Genomic DNA, 21,022 nt, shown 5'->3' with positions numbered 1-21,022 from the left:
GTTTATGGGAAAAACCCTTTAATGGTCCCATACACATTAGCTTACAGTTGTCCAAATACGCTGATTTTGATTGGATCGGCCCACCGTATTATGTGTAAGCGTGATGTTCTGTTACTCTACTTTGTACACTTGAAAATGTGAATAATTTATTTGATTTAAAAAGAAAAAAATTAAATGGAGGAAAATTCTTACTCAGCAAGGTAAGTCGCTTTGGCATCAGAGGGGACAGCGTTCCACCAGTACGAGTGTAAGATGGAGACCATGCAGGTGCCAACTGAAATATCAGAATAGCCGTCACTAAGAGAAATCTCACGGAGTTCCCAATATGTGCGCACAAACCATACAAGAACAAACCTTTTGATAAAAGCACAAGTGCCCTGGGCTCACTGGTGAAGCTGCAGTTTCCTGTTACAGGATGGCAGTAACACTGTTTCTCACAATGGCAAACCTGCTGGCATCCAACACCATAAAATCCAAACGGGCATACTAGAATAGATGAAAAAAATCCAGTGTAAGATACAAAACACACTACATTCAACAAATAAGACTTCACAGGGGCGTGCGCCCCTGTGTGTGATGGGGAAATCAGGAGAGATCATGAGGTCAGCAGTTATCTATTAGGTATGTGGCCCCTTTATTAACCCTGTACAGTGAAATCATTGTGCATTAACCCTTTACTGTGACATAACGGTTTACTATTTCACCACTGTGACATGACTGTTTCTTATCTACTTACTATGACATCACATTGGGCTTCCACCTATTCGGCGATATCACGGTGTGCATTATCCGTGTACTGTGATATTTACTGGCGTTAGCAGACCCCACTAATCACTTTTCATGTGCTAACTATGCTGCTGGAAGGGGTCATGTTGGAATGGGAATCCAGTACAAGTTTAATACGGAGCCCAATTGTCTTGGGCCCCTGTGTGGCTGAACAGGTTGCACCAATGGTATGTCCGCCCCTGCATGTTATACCAATATTATAATCGGCTACTTAAAGGAAATGTCTGGTAGAGAGGAGCAAATTTTTCAATATTTTTTGGTTTGGATTACGATCGCCAAATTTGCAATATTCGCCGAAAGTCAATGGGAGTAGAGATGAGCAAATATGCTCGAAAATGATCGCCAAACTTAAATTTGGCACGAATATGGCACACTCGGATTCAGTGACCGTTTTTCCAAACATATTTGCTCATCTCTATGTCACTGTGTGTGACTGCAGACTTATGAATCCCCCCCCCAGTGCACGCACCGTGGGCTTCAGAGATTCAACGGTTTCAGACCAAGGATCTGAAAGTAAGTACGAGTTATACATACTCCCGGGCAGTGGGCGTGGCTTCACTCCATTTGCTTGCATGGAGCGAGGCCGCGACCCATCCAGTAACGTGGCCGACCACTGGGCGTGTCCGATTAAAGGACGCAGCCTCACACCAAGTGTATGGCGAGTGAGGCCGCACCCCCTGCCCAATAACATGTATAACTCATACATACCCGCCAGTCCTGGGTCTGAAATTGACAAATCCCTACAGCATACAATGTGTTCATAAGTCTCCACGACCCCTTTAAAAGGATTTTACAAAGTTTGGAGGGGGGAGGGTTATCCACAGGAAAGGGGATAACTTCATAGCCACTGATGGTCCAACCAATGGGACCCAAACCAATCCATAAAACCAGGGCCCATGTGAATGGAGTGGTAGTCAATCATGCAGACTTAAGTTCTATTAATTTTCAATGAGCGCCAGAAATAGGAGAGCACATGGTTCGTCTGTTCTTCAGAAGTCCCATTAAAGCACCACTCCAGGATTTTTTTTTTTCAGGGAGGGAGTGGCGCTTTAAGTGCAAGCCTCCTGCACCCATTCTTATACTCACCCTCCGGCATCTTCAGCTTTTACCGACGCCGCTCCAGTCCCGCAGCATTACCTCGTGACAGTGAATTCTCAATACAAGTCTATGAGAGCCAGATCAAGGCTGTCATAGACTTATATTGAAAAGTGACGTCTAAAGTGCTCCTGCAGGTCACTTTTCGCTGGAAACGGACTGGATCGACGCTGGAAAAAAATGAAGGGGATGACAGATGAGTAAGAGACAGGGAACTTAAATTTAAAGCATCACTCCAACCATGCAATTAGAAAAAAAACAAAACGCTGAAGTGGTGCGTTAAGAATTGAGTTGATCGGGTGCGTGGCCTGGCGCGGATGTGAGAGGACGTGAGGCTGAGGAGCTCCACTGTCATTCTGAAGAATAATCCTTAATAGGCCGACATAACAGAGACCCGTGCACACTTACTGCTGTGGTGGGTGCCCGAGGGCCGAGTGGAGACACCGGGAGTGAAGAAGAGTGCGGAGATGGGGAGGAAGTGGCAGAAAGACGTCGGGGAGGACGGCAGTGTGGCTGCACAAGATGGCGCCGGGAGAGTGGAGGAGGCACAGAGACTGACTGAGAACTATGGCAGAAGGTCACAAATTATCCAGAAGCTGCAGCGCTTTTTGCAAGGGAAGATGAGGGGGGCACCGGAGAAGGTACTGTGCTGGAGGGAGAGAGAATGAGCAATGAAGCTGCAGGAGAGGCTGAAAGCAGGGAGGAGGGGGGAGGGGGAGTCACTGTCTCTGAGTGTGCATCTGAAGAGGAGGATAGTGAAGCTGACGAGGAGGGCCCTGAAGGGGAACCAACTTTAAAAGATGTCTTTCTGGTGGTATTGTTCTGTAAAAAAACACTGACTAAGTTGAGCAGCCGGGTTGATAATATTAAGGAAGAAATTATTGGAATTAAAGAGGCACTAAACAAGGCGGATGCTAGGATGGGTGCTGTGGAAGAGAGAGTGAGCACCACTGAGGACACTGTAAATAAAATGCAGAAAACTCAGAACCAGCACACGCAAAAGATTTCAGAGGTGCACTTAAAACAAGATGATCTAGAAAATAGATCTAGGAGAAACAATCTTAGATTTGTGGGATTCCCGGAAAAAGTAGAGGGTAACGACCCCACTGACTTTACTGAGCAATGGATCCTATCTAAAATTGGCAGAGACACACTCTCCAGGGTGTTTGCGGTAGAGAGAGCACACCACGTTCCCCTGCGACCCCTCCCTCCGGGTAGTGCCCCCCGTACAATGTTGGCCAGGATACTTAACTGCAGAGATAGAGAGACTATCCTCCGGGAGGCTAGGAAGCAGGAGGACCTCATATTTAATGGACGCCGTATTGAAATATATCCGGACTATTCAGCAGAGGTTCAGAAAATGCGGATGAAATTTGGCGAGGTCAAGAAAGGACTGAGAGTGCTGGGAGTGAAGTACTCTATGTTATATCCCGCCAAACTGAGAGTAGCAGCTTTGGGGTCTGTTCAGTTTTTTCCAACCCCAGAGGAGGCCGTCAAGTGGATGGAAATCAACCACTCCAAACTAAGGGCTGAGAAAGAAGGAAAAGGCTGAAGAAGAAGAATTTTTCGGACATTTTTTCTCTATTTTTGAATCTGTGCCCCGCGACGCCTGGGTACTCAGATCTATTTTTGGGTCGTAGATCCTGGTTTTTTTTTTTATGTTTATTGAATTATCCATGTTAGAAAAAGTTATGTGGCCTATTGGGCATGTTTGTATGTGACGGTGGGAGCGATGTACGCCCAAGTGAAGGAGGTTCAGTGGCTATTCGAGGGCTCACAGTAGCTAGGTGCCAGTTGCACCCTCTCTCGTTGGAGAGAGAGAATCTGTTATATGGGGAAGGAGGGGAGAGGGGGGGCGGGGGGGATCAGGGGGGGATATGTTGTGGGAGAGTTTTCATACTGCAATGTGATAAAGGGACTACAAGAGACCGACTACAACTGATGTTCATAGGACATAATGAGTGGTGATACAAGAATTCTAAGTTGGAATGTGAGGGGGGTTTCAGATCCAAGTAAAAGAGCGGCAGTCATGGCAGAAATTAGAAAGCACAATCCAGCTATTACGTGTTTACTAGAAACTCACTTGATTAAAAGGAAAAGAAAAATGGCTAGAGAAAAAATGGATTACCCGGGCCTATCACTCTATGTATTCGGCCTACGCGAGGGGAGTCTCTGTACTGATACATTCTCATGCTCACTACGAGGAAATTGAATCTTACGTAGATAGGGATGGGCAGTTTGTTTCCCTGAGATGCCGAATTTCTGGTGTATGTGTGATCATAGTGGCACTTTATATTCCACCCCCATATTCGAAAAAGAAACTACAAGAGATTTTTGAGTGGACGGGGAGGGGAGGGGAATGTCCGGTGTTAATATTAGGGGACGTTAACAATGTCATGAACGAGTATTGGGATTGTGTGGGAATCGGGGGAATTAACCCCAGGAAGGATAGGATGACTCCATTCGGGACATATGTTAGTGAGATGGGTATGATAGACTTATGGAGAGTGCGGAATGAGGGGAACAAATGCTTTTCGTGTTATTCGTCCTCGTATCATGCCTTATCGCGCATAGACTTAGCATTAGGTAACAGGGGCATGGACAGAATAGTTGGGACGGTGGAATATTTACAGAGAGTTATCTCCGACCATAAGGCAATTGAAGTTAGTTTGAGGCTGGGAGTGGGAAAAAGGAGGAGAGTAGGGGGGACAATACATCCGGAATGGCTCAAATGTCTTAATATGGAAATTATTAAAAAAGATCTTATTGAATTCTTCCAATTAAATGAAGGTTCTGCTGACTCACTTATAGTGTGGGATACCATGAAAGCATATTTAAGGGGACTATTCATACGAGATATTTCGAGACGTAAGACACAAACGAGACAGGTAAACCAAGAGACTACAGACAGATTGAGCAGGGCAGAGGAGGAAATGATACGTAGGCCCAGTATCGCCACTAAAAAGGCATTAAAAGAAGCACAAGAAGAAGTAAATAAGTTATATTTACAAGGGATAGACAAGAAAAGGGCATTCCAGAGAGCACTGTTCTATGACGAAGGGGAAAAGGTGGGACACTTACTGTCAGTGATATCTGCGGCGCAGAAAGGGTCCACACAGATATATAAAAATGTCAAGGAGGATGGGGTAACTCATAAAGCCACCTCTGGGATATTGGAATGTTTCCGGGAATACTATGTAAAATTTTATACCTCAGAATTGGGGGTTAGAGAACAAGAAATGGATAGATACTTACAAGAGATAGAGATACCCAAGTTAGATGATACTGATAAACAGAATCTGGAAGAATTATTTACTGTAGAGGAAGTGGAAAAGGCTATTCTGTCATTGGCAAATAATAGGTCACCTGGCTCTGACGGTATCCCGGGAGAAGCATATAAGGAACTAATAGAGGTCGTAGCACCTAAACTTAAGGAGGTATTTGAAGATGCAGCGGAGAGAGGGGCTTTGCCGAGGTCTATGAGGGAGGCCGTAATTGTGGTTATTCCTAAGGAGGGGAAAGATGCCTCATCCGTTGAATCCTATAGACCCATCTCGTTATTGACGTCAGACGTTAAAATATTAGCTAAAATGTTGGCGATAAGAATGTCTGGGGTTGTTCAAAAATTGATACATCCAGACCAATCGGGTTTTTTACAAAATAGATCTACCGCCATTAACCTACGTAGACTCTTTCTTAATATACAACTCCCGGCAGATAATGAAGGGGAAAGGGTGGTGGCCTCGCTGGATGCACGAAAGGCATTTGATAGGGTAGAGTGGAATTATCTATGGGCAGTATTGAAGTTAATGGGATTCAGACATAGATTTATTTCCTGGATTAAATTATTATACGTGGATCCAAAGGGGTACATTAGGATTAACGGGGAGACCTCGGAGTCGTTTGGGTTGTTCAGAGGAACTCGTCAGGGATGCCCCTTATCGCCGTTGCTATTTGCGGTGGCGATGGAGCCATTAGCGATTAAAATTCGTAACTCCACAGAAATACAGGGCTTCAGATATGGGAATCTGGAGGAAAAGATTGCCCTATATGCAGATGACATACTCCTTTTTCTGCAAGATGGGGGAGATTCGTTGACTAAGGTTATGGCCTTTATAGAAAGATTTGGATCCTTTTCCGGATTGAGAATTAATTGGGACAAATCATGTATCATGGGGATTGACCGGGAATTGGGATGTCCACATATAGGTGGGGTGGATGGACAGCTGAAAGTAGTTAATGAATTTAAATACCTCGGAATATGGGTATCAATGCCTATATCTAGATTTCTCGAATTAAACCTGGATCCTTTATTAGTTAAACTTAAAGCCAAGATGACAGCATGGTGTTAACTAGTATTGTCAATAGTAGGGAGGACGAACCTACTTAAAATGATAATGATGCCTCAGTTGGTGTATATTCTCCATAATACCCCGGTGTGGATCCCAAAGAGAAGATTTTATAAAATTAATACTATTTTTAGGGAACTAATTTGGGGGAAAAAACAAGCAAAACTTAAACTGGAAGTGCTCCAAAGGGGGAAGGAGGAAGGAGGGCTGGCGGAACCAAACCCATGGATATACTTTATAGCAACGCAAGGGCAGCACTTCAGAGGTTGGCAAGAGGAGGGAAATTTAAATGTTATGGGAAAAATTTTGGCCCAACTGACCAATAAAAAAATATTAATACAGAGTCTGGAGGCGGGATGCTTTGTGAGTCATGGAAAAGGACTACCTACTTTTAGGTTAATGCATAAAATATGGCAAAATATTAAAGAGTCTCAGAGGAATTGGGGAATTGACGACATACACGCCTATTTGGGATAATGCAAGCCTATCAGAACTGTGTAAATTGAAGGATTTTGGTGATTGGGAGAGGAAAGGATTGCAATATATGTGGCAGTTACTGGAGGGGACGGAAATCAAGCCATTTTCTGTATTAAAAGAGGAGTTTGGGCTCTCGAGCAGCGGGGAGTTTCGATACCTCGGTCTCAGGCATGCATTCCAGGCACAGAAACATATGACACATATGACTGTACAAAAAGATGTTGTGTTGGATTATGTGTGCGCGTCTGGGGGTACGAGGGGAGTTATTTCCACCATTTACCGGAACCTATTGTACTCCCACATGATTAGGTTTCCCCTAAAGGCAAAAGCTAAATGGGAGAGGGAAGTGGGACAGATAGAAGATGAAATATGGGACACTATATTAGAATATATACCCAAACTTTCATTGAGTGAACCGGGTAGGATATCGCAGCTGTACATCATACATAGAACGTATAAAACCCCGGAACTTATGGAAAAAATGGGCCTGAGGGACAATGCGGAATGTCCAAGATGTAGAGTTGAGCCCGCGGGAATGTTACACATGCTCTGGTCCTGCCCAAGACTCTCTTCATATTGGGGGGAGGTTATTGAACAAATTGAGAAGATATACCAATGTGGAGTGGGAAGGGACCCCATAACGTGTGTGTTGGGGTATGTGGAGGAAGTGTCTGTGGGAAATGCATATAAGCCAATTATAGCAAAACTTTTACATGTTGCCCGTAAACTGATCGCACAAAAATGGATCGATGCCGAGCCCCCAACGGTTGGGGAATTTATTGTACGAGTGAACAATGTAGTTCGGTTAGAAGAGTTTATAGACGACACAAAGAGGTGCATTTTGAAAAACTTTGGTCTAAGTGGTTGCAGTAGAGTCAACCTTATTGAGAATGTCTTATGGCAATTAGGCTGGGGGGGCGAGGGAGGAGGGAGGAGGGGGGGGCTTTCTTATGAGGGGGGTAACTCGAATGTCGTATATTTTTTTTTGTATATGTTCTGGATTTTGCATAGGCTTTTGCCTGCATGTAATGTAAACGGCATTTGAATATAATAAAAAATCTTTGGTTCAAAAAAAAAAAAAAAAAAAAAAGAATTGAGTTGATCATGATTGACCTACATTCACATGGGGCACTCAGCCTCAGCCATCCAGCGATTGGGAAGTTATCCCCTATAGTTCGAATGTGGAAGAACTTCCAAACTTGGTACAACCCCTTTAAATATCGTATAGAATGTAGCACATTATTATATGTTTGGTATATACAACACAATGTGAGCCAACCTATAATAGCTCTGTAATAATGTTTTTTCAGGGAGGGGAAAACACTACAGTCATCAGTTACACAATGAGGACAATGACGAGAAGCAGCAGGAGTCATGTCCTTGCCCCTCTTTTGAGTGTTAGCATACAAGTAAAATATAAGGACTAAACATATTTGGAATCAGCATTTTCTTTCTGCAATGAAAATATGTGCTTACTTACCAGTAATGGTATTTTTCAGAACCCATATCAGCACCATGAGAGGGGGGTGGGGGGGAAGGAAACCATCAGGATAAAAAGGGGTGGCACATCTCCCCACATCAGTGGACCTCCAATAATTAATTACACACATTATATACAAGCTATACAAGGAAAGTGAAAACAACTTAGTAACAGGAAGGAATATAAAAGGTGCTGTCATGGGTTACAAGAAAACCACATTACCATTAAGTAACTTTGCATTTCTCTGTCACACATGACAGCACCATGACAATATGACAATAAGATGAATTACTCCTAGGGAGGGACCGCAGCCTACAGAACCCTTCTCCCAAATGTAAGGTCAGAATGGGTAGACAGATCCAGCTTATAGTGCTTATTAATGGTTAACGGGGAAGCCAATGTTGTCACCTTACAGATGGAGACATTCGACCTCTCTGACCAGGATGCTGCCATCACATTTGTGGAGTGGGCCTTCAAACCTTCCGAAACAGCCCATCCTGCTGCCACACAGGCTATCTTAATGGCTTCTCTGATCCATCTCTCTAAAGTACCTTTTGATATTTGTAATCCCTTTATAGGTTCCTGAAAGGAGACAAGAGTCCTGTCCTTTCTCCAAGGTTCTGTGACATCCAAATATTGTAATACATACCTTCTGACATCTAAAGTATGTAACCTTTCCTCTTTATGATCTTTAGGATCAGAACAAAAGGATGGCAAAACTATCTTTTTTAATCTATAAAATTTAGAAACTACCTTGGAGAGATCAGCCAGGTCAGGGTAATTTTGAAACCAATCTTCCAGAACCTGGGTAAAGGGGGGGGGGGGGAAATGTGTTGACAAGGCCTGGATGTTACTCACCCTGCAAGTTGACATCAAGGCTACATGACTGTTTTCCAAGAAATTATTTTCTCTGAAACTGAATTTAAAGGTTCGAGGGTGTTTCTGTTACTCTTGATGTAGGGACAGGTCTGGACCTAGTACATGCTTTTATAAATCCAGAGACCAACTTGTTGCCTGCTAGGTCAGAACTATACAGTGCCCCTAGGTCTGAAACCTGAACTTTAAGCGGTACCTTCCTGACTAGAAAAGCCCCTGTAGTGGACAGGAATTTTTTCCAGGTACTACTATATATTCTTGTGGTAATCAGTTCCCTTTACCAATTCAGAAAGTAAATAGAGGAAAAACCTTTACCTTCTAGTACCAACCCTTTAAGCTCTAGGCTGTCAAATGTAGCATGGTCACTTGACGATGATGCATGGGCCCCTGAGAGACAAGGTCCGTACCTTCTGGAAGAAACAGGGGTCTGTGATTGACATTGTCCTCAGCAAAAAAACCCAAGGACTCTTTGGCCAGAAGGGCCATAAGTATAATCTTCCTTTGTCCTCCTTGATCTTCTTTAGAACTGATGGAACTAGATACACTGGAGGAAACACATATGCCAGACTGAAGTTACAATTTATCAGGAAGACATTTACCATCTAAAGGCTCTCTTTCATATTCAGGGAACAGAATTGCCTCTACTTTTTTGTTTTGCTTGGTTACAAAAACAGGATTTTTAGTTGCTTACCGTAAAATCTGTTTCTCTGAGCCTTCATTGGGGGGACACAGGAACCATGGGTGTATGCTGCTGCCACTAGGAGGCCGACACTATGCAGAAAAAGTTAGCTCCTCCTCCGCAGTGTACACCCCACCGACAGGAAGTAGGATGTTCAGTTAGTGAGAAACCAGAAGGAGAAGCAATCTGTAAACGAGATAAAAACCACAGAAACACAAATCCAAACTGAAACAATATTATACAGTAAACTGAGCTGTTCAACTTGGGAGGGTGCTGTGTCCCCCAATGAAGGCTCAGAGAAACAGATTTTACGGTAAGCAACTAAAAATCCTGTTTTCTCTATCGCTTCATTGGGGGACACAGGAACCATGGGACATCCCAAAGCAGTCCTCAAGGTGAGGGAACAGCAAATAGCTCCATCAGGACGAGGAAGTCACCCTCGTCACCTGCAAGGTCACCTGCGAGGTCTTTTTTTACCCCGATCGGCACTTGCCGGAGCTAGGTATGGGCTTTGAAAACCTTATAGACCTGTGGAGGACATATCGCACTGCAGAGGTGCCAGACGAAGGCCCAAAGAGTACAGTCAAGAAGACACACACTGCCTGGGCAGAGTGCATCGTACTCAAAAGAACGCAGTCCTTCCTGAGCCGGCAACCCTACTAATGCCGACCAGTTTCCGCGAACAGAACTCTAACCTGAAGGCCAGAGGACCTCTACACTTCAAGCCTGAGAAGTACCGTTGCTGTGGCCAAGTAGCCTGATGAGAGGGCGTCACGAAGGAAAAGTCCGAGGCGGACGAAAGAAAGGGTATTCAGAGTGACGGAGAGTGGACCCTTGATCCACAGGAAGTGCACCACCGCTGCTACAGACTCTAAGACCCCAGGAGTGGTTGAGAGTCTGAAAGGGAAAGATACCAACTGAAAAGGAAAATGAACCCGTTCGTTGCAAGAGCAGACATCGCCAAGGCCCTGAAGAAATCAGGACCTGGATAAGAGCTTCATGGAACAAGGAAAAAAAATCATGCGATTCATAGAAGGTAAATGTCGAACGAAGAAAATTTCTTCCTGAAAAAAACAAGGATGGACTGAATCTTAGATCCCCAAACGTCATGCTGAGGAAAAAGCACTGAAGAACGACGAGTGTTGTGAGTTCATTTTCCCCTTCATTACTGAGGCCCGAGGAACTCCCTCTTCTGGTAAAGAAAGGTAGTGAGCCTGATTATCAAACACCTGAGGCTGATGATGATGACTGGCTGAGTGGAGTTACTGACTGGATATAAGGCTGCCGACGCCCTTCTGCCCTGCGGGTGATTTCTCTGTGGGATCCTTGGAGACCAGTCTGAATTCCTGCTCCTCTAAAGCTAAGTTTTCTGCTCGGCCTTTTGCATTTGTGCTTTGACTTTGTTTTGCTTTGTTTTTCTGGATTTCTGCCATTCCCTGCTGGGGTGTGCTGAATTCCTTTAGCTCTGTCTTCTGAAAATACCTTAGTGCTGATTTAGTTTTTGAAGCCTAGCTGCTTCAGGGCCTTTTTCATATCAGCTTGTTGGCTTATGTCTTTGATAGGGTTCTGGCAGATTGCAGACAGCAGCCTTCCTGTCCTTTCCTATCTAGGTAGTTTTGGGCCCCGTCTTTGCTAAGTCTATCTTTCTGTCTTGTGTTAGTGTTTTCATCTTGCTTCACCGTCATTATATGTTGGGGGCTGCCTATTGCTTTGGGGGTCTGCTCTGGGGCAGTTTAGATTTTCCCTTTCTTTCTTTAGGCCTAGTTAATTCTCCGGCTGTGATCGAGGGGTCTAGGGCATCGTAGGAACCCCCCACGGCTACTGCTAGTTGTGTTGACAGGTTCAGGGGTCTGCAATCTGATAGTTGCCAACTTCTCTGGTTTTCTGGACTTAGCTTGTATTTCTGATTTTGCCTCCTACGGTGACTCATTCATAACAGACGAGGCTTAGCCTGAGGAAGGGGAGCGCTTGTCCTTCCGGTGAGCTCCTTAATAATTTGGCCATGTCTCCATGCAAGAAAAATTTTTGGACAGTGAGGACGATCAAATGTTCCGACCGGCCCCCAGGAAGAATGCTCTGAGCAAGCTAGGCCATGCGTCTATAGAACTTTGCAACACGAGTGGGGGCTAAGGCAGGACACGCTATAGCGGCGGGTGCTTTGAAGGTTGACCCTGCTAACTACTGTGTGAATTCGACGTTGGTATCCCTGAGGGATGAACGTCTGGGTGAGGAAGGACCGTAGTGGAGAACTTGGAACCGGAGGGTTCGTAGTCGCAGAAGTAGTCTAATTTGTGAAGCGCTCAGGAGAAAAAAAAAGATATACCGAGGCACCCCCTTGTTAGGAAATGGCTGAAGTCCGATTCCATTAGAATATGACAAGACCTGAGAGCAGGCCCTGAGAACCTGCTAAAGAACCGAACACTGAAAACATACTGAATGGAACCTGGATCTCATCGCTGCGATGTAGGCACAGGTTGGCTATGAAGAGACAACTGATTGCTCAATTAAGCAGGTAGACTGAAGACTACTGGATGACTTTTCAGACTGACATCAAGAGGAAGATAATCAAAACATACAGGGATGAGGGTGAATATGGCAAAAAATAGTCCAGCTGGACTTATGAAAATGAATAGTCGAGCAAGGAAAGTCCACGGCAAAACATGGAGTATGACAACTGCAAACAAAGTTGGCTCTAGGTAGATCAAATAGACCCCAGAAAGACAACTAGGCTGATGAAAGGAAGGTCAATCCTTATGACGATGTAAATGGCCGAATCCATCCTGGACCCTCTGGAGTAGGGAGGGGATTGCAGTGTGTAGATCTGCATGCCTAAGTCTAAGACAACACGCGCCCGAAGATCACAGTGAAAAAATACAATTCTAGCTGAAATAAGAAACATGTTATCACCAGACATCCTTAGATCCAAGACTGGAGCAGCTTTCTATCCTGGTCGATACTTGCGCAGAGTGAGCTCCCACTCCTGTCTGAGGTGGGATACTTGCCCCAGTCACGGTCAGAAGTCACATCTGTGAGCTGCTGGAGGCTTTATCCGGTGTCTGTAAGAAAGAATAGGTAAGTTCCGACAAATAAGGAGCTTAGGTATTGTAGTTTTCCTAAGGGCCTTCGAGCTTACTAGAACCTATAAACTACTATTAGCCAAACATTAATGATAAGCGTAACACACCGGGCAGTAAAGATAGCCTGCGGACGGTACTGTAAACTGATCAGAAGGTGGGACAAAAACTCTTGTGGAACAACTCACACTTAGGGTGCAGATCATGCCACAGTAAACCTCGACCATCCGTACCTGACACGAGAGAGTGTCTGACCTACCTGAAGGTGGAGTATACAGTTATGTTGCTACTGAGGTCCGCTCTGTGGCACAGAGATCCACTCTGTTTGGACATGGTAGCCTTTTACGTTTAACTGTTAACAAATCACAGTTGTTATTGACTATGAAATATGCAGCTGAAAGGTGTCTTAAGGTACTGTCACACTTAGAGATATCGCTATCAATATCGCTATAACTTGTGACGTTATAGCGATATTGCTAGCGATATCGCTGTGTGTGATACTTACCTACGACCCGCTCCCCCGCTGGTTATCGCTGATCGAGCGAGAACGTCCTGGACCGTTTCTCGTCGTCAGCTTCCTGCGGCGCTTCCTGTGGAGAGACAAGCGACGAGCGTGGACGCGGGCGAGAGAATGTCAGGATCGCCTAGTATGACAGATAAGTAGTGACCCCCGACCGCTACGATGTCGCTGGTGAGATCTGCCTGTGTGGCAGCTCACTAGCGACCAGTTAGCGATGCACCAGCGATCCTGACTGCATCATATCGCTGGTCGGGATCGCTGGTGCATCGCTAAGTGTGACAGTACCTTTAGACTCACATGAAAGAATCTTGAAATCGCAGCTGCAGTCCGCCAGAGGTAATAAATGCCGGCACCTCACCTCGAGTGGTGATTATACGGGAGCTAGGCAAAAACTGCAAAGGACCCTGAGGAACGTGAGAGAGGGCGCTCCTGACTCATCTGACAATGGGACAGTAGAGCCTGGCCGGTGTAGTCGATGGACTTCGGGTACGTTTGAGTTACCGGAAAGATGGCGTGTATTGACTAAACCTGTCTGGTAGAGGACTATCCAAGTGCTCGATAAGGGATGGAATACTGCTGCAATAGGACGCGAGGAACCTAAAGACGAGGGCGTCTGACTTACCTGAATACGCTACAGAACACCAGTACCATTGAACCAGTCAACCCTCGACATGTCTCCACAGTAATACGGCCATTTCAACCACTGTACTTGGTAGGTGGTGCGTCTGAAGCCTGGATAGCGGATATAGCACAGTTGCCATCGGCTCTAAGTATCCTGTGAACAAATCAGCGTGGAGAAAACCCGGAGAAGGGTATAGGATACAGCCATTTCTGTGTTGCGGTGCGGTCTAGGCCTGGATAACTGACGACCTTAGGCAGAATAACGGCTTCTGTGTTGCGGTCTTGGTCTGGATACCTGACGACATTAGGTAGAATAACGGCTTCACGTGTAGAAAACCATACCATGAAGTCTGTATTAAAGCAGATTCTGACCAGTCAATTCTCTTGACGGTAGAACAGTAGGTCTGGGATCAGAAAGAGACTATACTCTGTTGTGCGCCAGGGTTCCAACCCCTGGACCTGCGAGTTGTGGACAGCTTCCTTATTCACTGAGCCACAGCCGACAATTGCCAGATAACACGGACTTCTATCCAGCTGGAAGTCCGGCCCAAAACACTGAAGATGCGAAGAGATAGAAGCAGCTCATTATTCTGCTTAGGGCAGTGTGAAGCCAGCGTCCGGAGGGGGCTGCAGAAAAAAGGAAGGGCGAGTGCCTGTGAGCACTAGATATGGAAGCAGTTGCTATGCCAGGGCTCCAGCATCATTATGTGTGAGGCAATGGTTGAGTCTTGCTCTACTGAAAATTAAGGCACACCTGCAATTGCGGGTGGAACCTTCTACCAGACAAACGCCATGCGGCAATTACAGAAGACAGCAGCGTGGCTCTACATGGCTCTGTGTGCTATGACACCAGACATACTGATACACTAGAGACTGCGCGGCAGATTATTATTACGCCAGTGAATTACACGCCTCTAGAGTAATATTACGTCAGTGACTGTATGGCTCTAGAGTACTGTAACGTCTGTGACTGCACGACTCCAGAGTACCATTACGTCAAACCGTACGGCTCCAGAAAACGAGTTATGTTAGTGACTGTACGGCTCCAGAGAACCATTACGTCAGGGACTGTACGGCTGCAGGGTGCTATTCCGCTAATGACTGTCCCTATACCACTATTGAGTACGGTACGACTATAGCGCATATCCATGAGACACACTAGCAAAAATGGATTCTCTGCTCGTGACTGTACGGCTCCAGAGAACCATTACGTCAGGGACTGTATGGCTGCAGGGTGCTATTCCGCTAATGACTGTCCCTATACCACTATCCATTGCACGGTACGACTATAGCGCATATCCATGAGACACTAGCAAAAATGGATTCTCTGCTCCTTCACTGGACCTGCGGAAAGTGTGGCCCTGCTTAGTTTTACTATGAGGGGCTTATACTCCGCATAGTACCTGATTAGGCTGAGCGTAGATAGGCAGGAAAGAGCTGGTCCTGCCTGGTGAAGGCACTAACCGGGTCCCACGCTGGGAGAATGTGACCGCTGGGGGATGCCGAGGTCCGAGGAAGACACTTCTCGCTGCAATAGAATGGGCACGCTGTGAAAAACACCGCTCTGCACAGCCTCCAAGGGGACGGAGCTAAACGTCAGCTCTGGGTGCAGGAAGATGGCGGTGATGGCTACTATCTCTGTGCCGCATGTGAGGCCGGGTAGAGAATGCGGAGCTTGCACCGTGGAAGTGAGGGGAGATGGGCGGGAAAAAAGCCCGACTACAGAGAAGACGGGGGGGGGCGGAGCTACTGAGGTCTAGGCCGCAAATGAAGCCGGGGCCTAGATTAGTCCTTTGAAACCGCCGACAGAGCGGGGGCGGCTCGGAGGCTCGGGAAACGCTGGAGCTATAATCCGGATCCTATCAGAAAGATAGACAGGTGTGGGGGGGAAAACGGTGGGGCGGGGGCTCCGCACTGAGGAGAGAAGGCTGCTGCCCACTGTCGCCTATTCTGAGGGAAGGCACTAACTGAGGAAAGCCTGAAGCGTACAGCGCCCGGCGAAAGGAGGGTGCATGATCCGCTGGCCTAAGCCGGGAAGTGAGCTCCCCACAAGTGCGGCAGGAGAGCGGCCAGGGGAAAGGGAGGACTAGGCCCCAATATAAGCCGGGGCCTAGATTACCAGTGACCGTCTACACCTGACAAGGGGTCTCCTCTTCTTTACTTATCTTCTTATTGAAGTCGCCCTGACGGTTGCCGGACGTCACGTTTCATCCAACTGACAGGCTCTGGTGGGCGAGTAGGTGGAAGACGGTGGGCCAGGACCGGGTCTGAAACACCCTAGCACGCTTCTGTGCTAGGGGATGGGGTCCTGCCGTCCAGACATATGAGGATACAGGGTGGCAGTACACGCCGTACTCATAGTCTCTGTGTGGGAGTACAGTAGTGACCATTCACACTGTATCCCTCCGGAAAACCTGAAAAGAAACGACGCACATTGAGGTAGCTAAGGGTCTAGTGAAAGACCCGTGTCCACCTCCTACTGACGCTAAGCTAAACTGAACACCCTACTTCCTGTCGGTGGGGTGTACACTGCAGAGGAGGAGCTAACTTTTTCTCTGCATAGTGTCAGCCTCCTAGTGGCAGCAGCATACACCCATGGTTCCTGTGTCCCCCAATGAAGCGACAGAGAAAAGATTTTTAAAGACGCCCCATTCCTACAATCTGGTTGAACACTGACTACTTTTAGTGACCACTCTCCTTGTCGCAGCTGTTTGTGGCTCAAGAAATCTGCCTTGTAATTTTCTTTCCCTCTGATATGCAGGGCTGACAAGAGAGGAAATGTTCTTCCTCCAGTATAAATATTTGCTTCGCAAGTGACATCAGGGACCTGGAGCAAGTGCCTCCCTGCTGATTTATGTAGGTTACTGCGACCTGGTTGTGAGAGAGAACCCTCACATGGTGACCTTGCAGGAGGAGCAGTAGCCTGTTTAGTGCATACTCTACTTGCAGGAAACTTTTCTTCCTCTGACATGTCCACCGGACCATATGGTTGTCCAGATGAGCCATCCATCCTCTGGGGCTGGCACCCGTGGGGACTACTCTGGAAATGTTTGTCCTCCAGATCACTTAGCCAGATCATTAGGGACTTAGCTGTACATGTCACTACTATGGCTAGTTTTAAAGGGAACTTGTCAGAAGTTTTGGCCGAAATAAGATGCGGCCACAGCCTTTCAGGGCTTACCTACGGCATTCTATAATGCTGTAGATAATCTCCTGGTCCAACCTGCAAGATAAGAAAAATAAGTTTTATTATACTCACCCGGGGCCGGGCCGGGCCAGTCCAATGGGTGTCACAGGTCCGAGTCTGGCGCCTCTCATCTTCTTGCAATGCCGCCCTCCTGCTAGCTTCATCACTCCCCGACATCGCGCTCCTGAGTAGGCGTACTATTCTGCCCTGTTGAGGGCAGCGTAAAGTACTGCAGTGCGCAGGCGCTGGACCCCTCTGACCTTTCCCAGTGCCGGCGCACTGCAGTACTTTGCTCTGCCCTCAGCTGGGCAGAGAAGTACGCCTGCGCAGGAGCGCGATGCCGGGGAGCCTGTGAAACAAGCAGGAGGGCGGCATCGCAAAAAGATGGGAGGCGCCGGACCCGGACCTGCAACACCCATCGGACCGGCCGAAAGAGACCCCCCCCCCCCCCAACGCGTTTCAAAGTCCCCGGCATTGGCTGCAGAGACGATGCCTGCCAGAAAACTGAATGGCCCAGGTCTAGGAATAATCTTCTTTCTTTTTCCTCCATCCTTACAAGGTTGCCCCCCCCCCATCAAGGACAGGAAACCAACTGATACGGGGAGAGGTGCCTCTCCTTTTTATCCTAAATGTTTCCTGTCCTTGAAGGGTGGATCCCCTCTCTTGGTGCTGTCATGGGTGATAGAAAAACTTCCATTTTTTGCAGCTCTGAATGGACAAAATATGTTATTCATGTGATTATTAATTTCGAGTTTACAAGCAATGTGACAAAATGTAATAAATTACCTTCTTCACAGCTTAGTCCTGTAAATCCTGCTGGGCAATCACAAGTCCCATTAACATGGTCACACGTCCCATTGTTCTGGCAATGACACACACTGGTACATCCATCTCCGTAGTAGCCACTGTTACAGGCTGGAAAAGAAAATACACACACTCCTGAAAACTAATCAATCGGGTGAATATGGCAGATCTGCAATACCAGCCATTATATGCTATTCATGAAACATAAGGTGCATTTTTTTCATAAGTCATTTGTCTAATACATAATATGAATCTGCGATATGGCTGTATTTAGATATCATAGCAGCTGTATGTCAGGACGAACAGCATGAAGAAGGATCTAGTTCCATGGAATACAATCTTCTTTATTGGTGAATGTATTTCAGTTATATAGTGAAATTAAAAGCATGTCATAATTAAGATGGTGGCTGATCACATGTTTTAGGTATCATAAAAGTAATTGTTGGCAGCACCTTCCCTGTGTAAAAAGATTATAGATAAATACACAAAAGTATATGTAAAATTATATATAAACTGATGACACAACATCAAATAGATGTACAAAATACAGCAAATAACGCAAGTACGGTATATAATTCCAGATAATATCTTGTGTGCACACAGGAAAAATCTGTTGTTTTGGAAATAATATACTTAAGTCATACACAATACACATGCAGGCCATAGAATAAATTAAAGACGCCACATTCTGTGATATGCTCATATGACGTAATAATTAAAAAAAAACAAAAAACAGATGTAATTCTAAAGGTAGATGGTAATACGTGCGGCACAAACATCAGGTGTTATATGCATATACGGTACCATGTATTTCTCTCCACACATATATGTGGCTATAGTGCGGGTGGATGCAGACAATGTGGAGGGTATTCGTACACTGCAACCCAAGGGTGAAATGTGCATCTATAAGTCATTTATGGCATTAAATGCAATTTGTCAGATCATCCCTTTAGGTTTCCCAGTAGTAATGACTTGTTCGACTTCCTGTCCTTACTCTTCCTGTATTCACCTCAATGTTCTTTTCTCACTGTTAGGAGACGTATTATACAATAGCTTTTTAATTCTGACAAATGGAGTAAAGTTTACCACTGCTGCAGTTCTTGTCCATCCAGCCAGAGTCACAAACACATCCGCCTGTAGATGACAAAGAACAAGAAGCTATTCCAAAATCTTGTGCAGAGATCCGACTCCTACAATAAGTATACACACATACATAAATTGTACAGAGATACGTACTTGGGGTGCAGGTGCCATGAGAGCTGCAGTTGGACGTTCCACAGTTTAGAATTTCACAAGAACTCCCCGTCCAATAACCTGCACAATGACATGCTCCTGCGACACACTGTCCGTGGCCTCGGCAATCTGGAGGATCACAGAAGGGTTCATGGACACATAGAACTGTGGACACGCTCCGCGGGCAACGCCACATCGGATTATCCGAACTGCGGACAAATCAAAAATATATTATTTGGCAAATAAAATAGAAATATTCCAGGTTCAGAAAACTCATAGCTGTAGTGAGTTTAAAAAAAAAAAGAAGGAAAAAATCAATGACTGTTGACATGGATGATATGAAATGGAGAGTTTACTAGAGCCGATTTTCATTAAATCATAGGGTTTGATTACTTTAGAGGTGTTTTGATCGGCTATGCATTTAATTGATGGTGGTTAAATTCCCTAGTTATTTCACTTTGGCAGCACCATAGATGTACAGTGCAATGCAACTCCCCTGATGAACCTGAATGGAGGAAACGCGTCAGGTGGCATATGGAGATAAGGGCATTCTTTGTTAGGGCAGTGGTTCTGGGGAAACCAGAACCTGGATAGTCTGAAAAGGGCTAGTGTACTGGACCTCTGCTTACTGGGAACAGGAGCCATGGAGACATCAACTGGCTTACTATATGACTCTTTTGGACATGGAGATGAGCGAGATTGTTCTAGTATATCTCCATATCATGTTTTGATCTCTATGTTGGTATATGGATCGATATTTTTGTAGGATACCACCATGGTTACTTACCGGTAGCCGGTTTTTCCGGAACCCATAACAGCACCACATGAGAGAGGGATCCGCCCCGCCAGGACAGGAACCTACAGAAACATAAGGGGCGGCACCTCTCCCCCGCTTCAGTTGGATACAGAGCATTTGAGAGGACTTCCCGGTTAGTTACATATTTATCTAACACCACATCACACAAATACACCCGACTATTGTGCACACCCAAACGGTGAAAAAGGGGGGGAAATATACGGGTGCTGTCATGGGTTCCGGAAAAACCCTGGGGTCCTGGGTTCGAATCCCACCAAGGACAACATCTGCAAGGAGTTTGTATGTTCTCCCCGTGTTTGCGTGGGTTTCCTCCGGGTACTCCGGTTTCCTCCCACACTCCAAAGACATACTGATAGGGAATTTAGATTGTGAGCCTCATCGGGGACAGTGATGAAAATGTATGCAAACTGTAAAGCGCTGCGGAATATGTTAGCGCTATATAAAAATAAAGATTATTATTATTATTATTATTATTATTATTACTAGGGTTCTTTTAACGTCTAGGCTATGAAATTTCTCCTCCCCTGGGTTTTTCGGATTCTCACAGAAGGAAGGGAGGACAATTTCTTGGTTTCGGTGAAAGTTAGTTACTACTTTCAGCAAGTAAACAGGGTCTGTTGTCATAACCACCCTATCCTGGTATATCTGGGTATATGGTGGGTTGACTGAGAGGGCCTGCAAGTCACTAACTCTACGTGCCGACGTTAGAGCTACCAAAATGATGGTTTTTAGGGTGAGGTTTTTAGTTGAAATCTGCTGTATGGGTTCAAACGGCTCCTTCGTAAGGGCTTCCAGCACCAGATTTAGATCCCATGGAGCTATTTTTGGTAAGGAAACTGGCCTAGATCTGTGGCAAGATTTTATGAACCTGGCTACCCATCTGTTTGCCGCTATATTGCAATTGTATAATGCACCCAGCGCTGAAACCTGTACCTTGAGGGTATTAACCGCCAGGCCTAGCTGTAGACCTGTCTGCAAGAACTCCAAGATGGACTCGATTGGGGGTTCTTGACCCAACGGTTTT

At 45.8% G+C, this 21,022-nt stretch overlaps 1 protein-coding gene across 3 annotated transcripts in view; it reads right to left on the bottom strand.

Moving 5' to 3' along the window:
• Positions 1-21,022, bottom strand: part of NAGPA (N-acetylglucosamine-1-phosphodiester alpha-N-acetylglucosaminidase) — a 42,922-nt gene that overhangs the window by 9,866 nt on the left and 12,034 nt on the right. For all 3 annotated transcript variants that reach the window (XR_012228904.1, XR_012228905.1, XM_073565642.1), the window contains exons 6-10: positions 19,185-19,390; positions 19,035-19,082; positions 17,931-18,059; positions 355-486; positions 193-274 (exon numbers count right to left, since the gene is read on the bottom strand). Coding sequence is in view for 1 of the 3 variants with exons in the window: in XM_073565642.1 (XP_073421743.1) it covers positions 193-274; positions 355-486; positions 17,931-18,059; positions 19,035-19,082; positions 19,185-19,390 (597 nt within the window). In the remaining 2 variants the exon portion in view is untranslated. The remainder of the gene's footprint in view (positions 1-192; positions 275-354; positions 487-17,930; positions 18,060-19,034; positions 19,083-19,184; positions 19,391-21,022) is intronic.

This window comes from Dendrobates tinctorius, unplaced genomic scaffold, assembly GCF_039654945.1.
Source record: "Dendrobates tinctorius isolate UK_male_01 unplaced genomic scaffold, ASM3965494v1 ptg000016l, whole genome shotgun sequence".
NCBI lineage: Eukaryota > Metazoa > Chordata > Amphibia > Anura > Dendrobatidae > Dendrobates > Dendrobates tinctorius.
The sequence above is the reverse complement of the archived record's forward strand: the minus strand, read 5'-3'. Positions and strand labels throughout refer to the sequence as shown.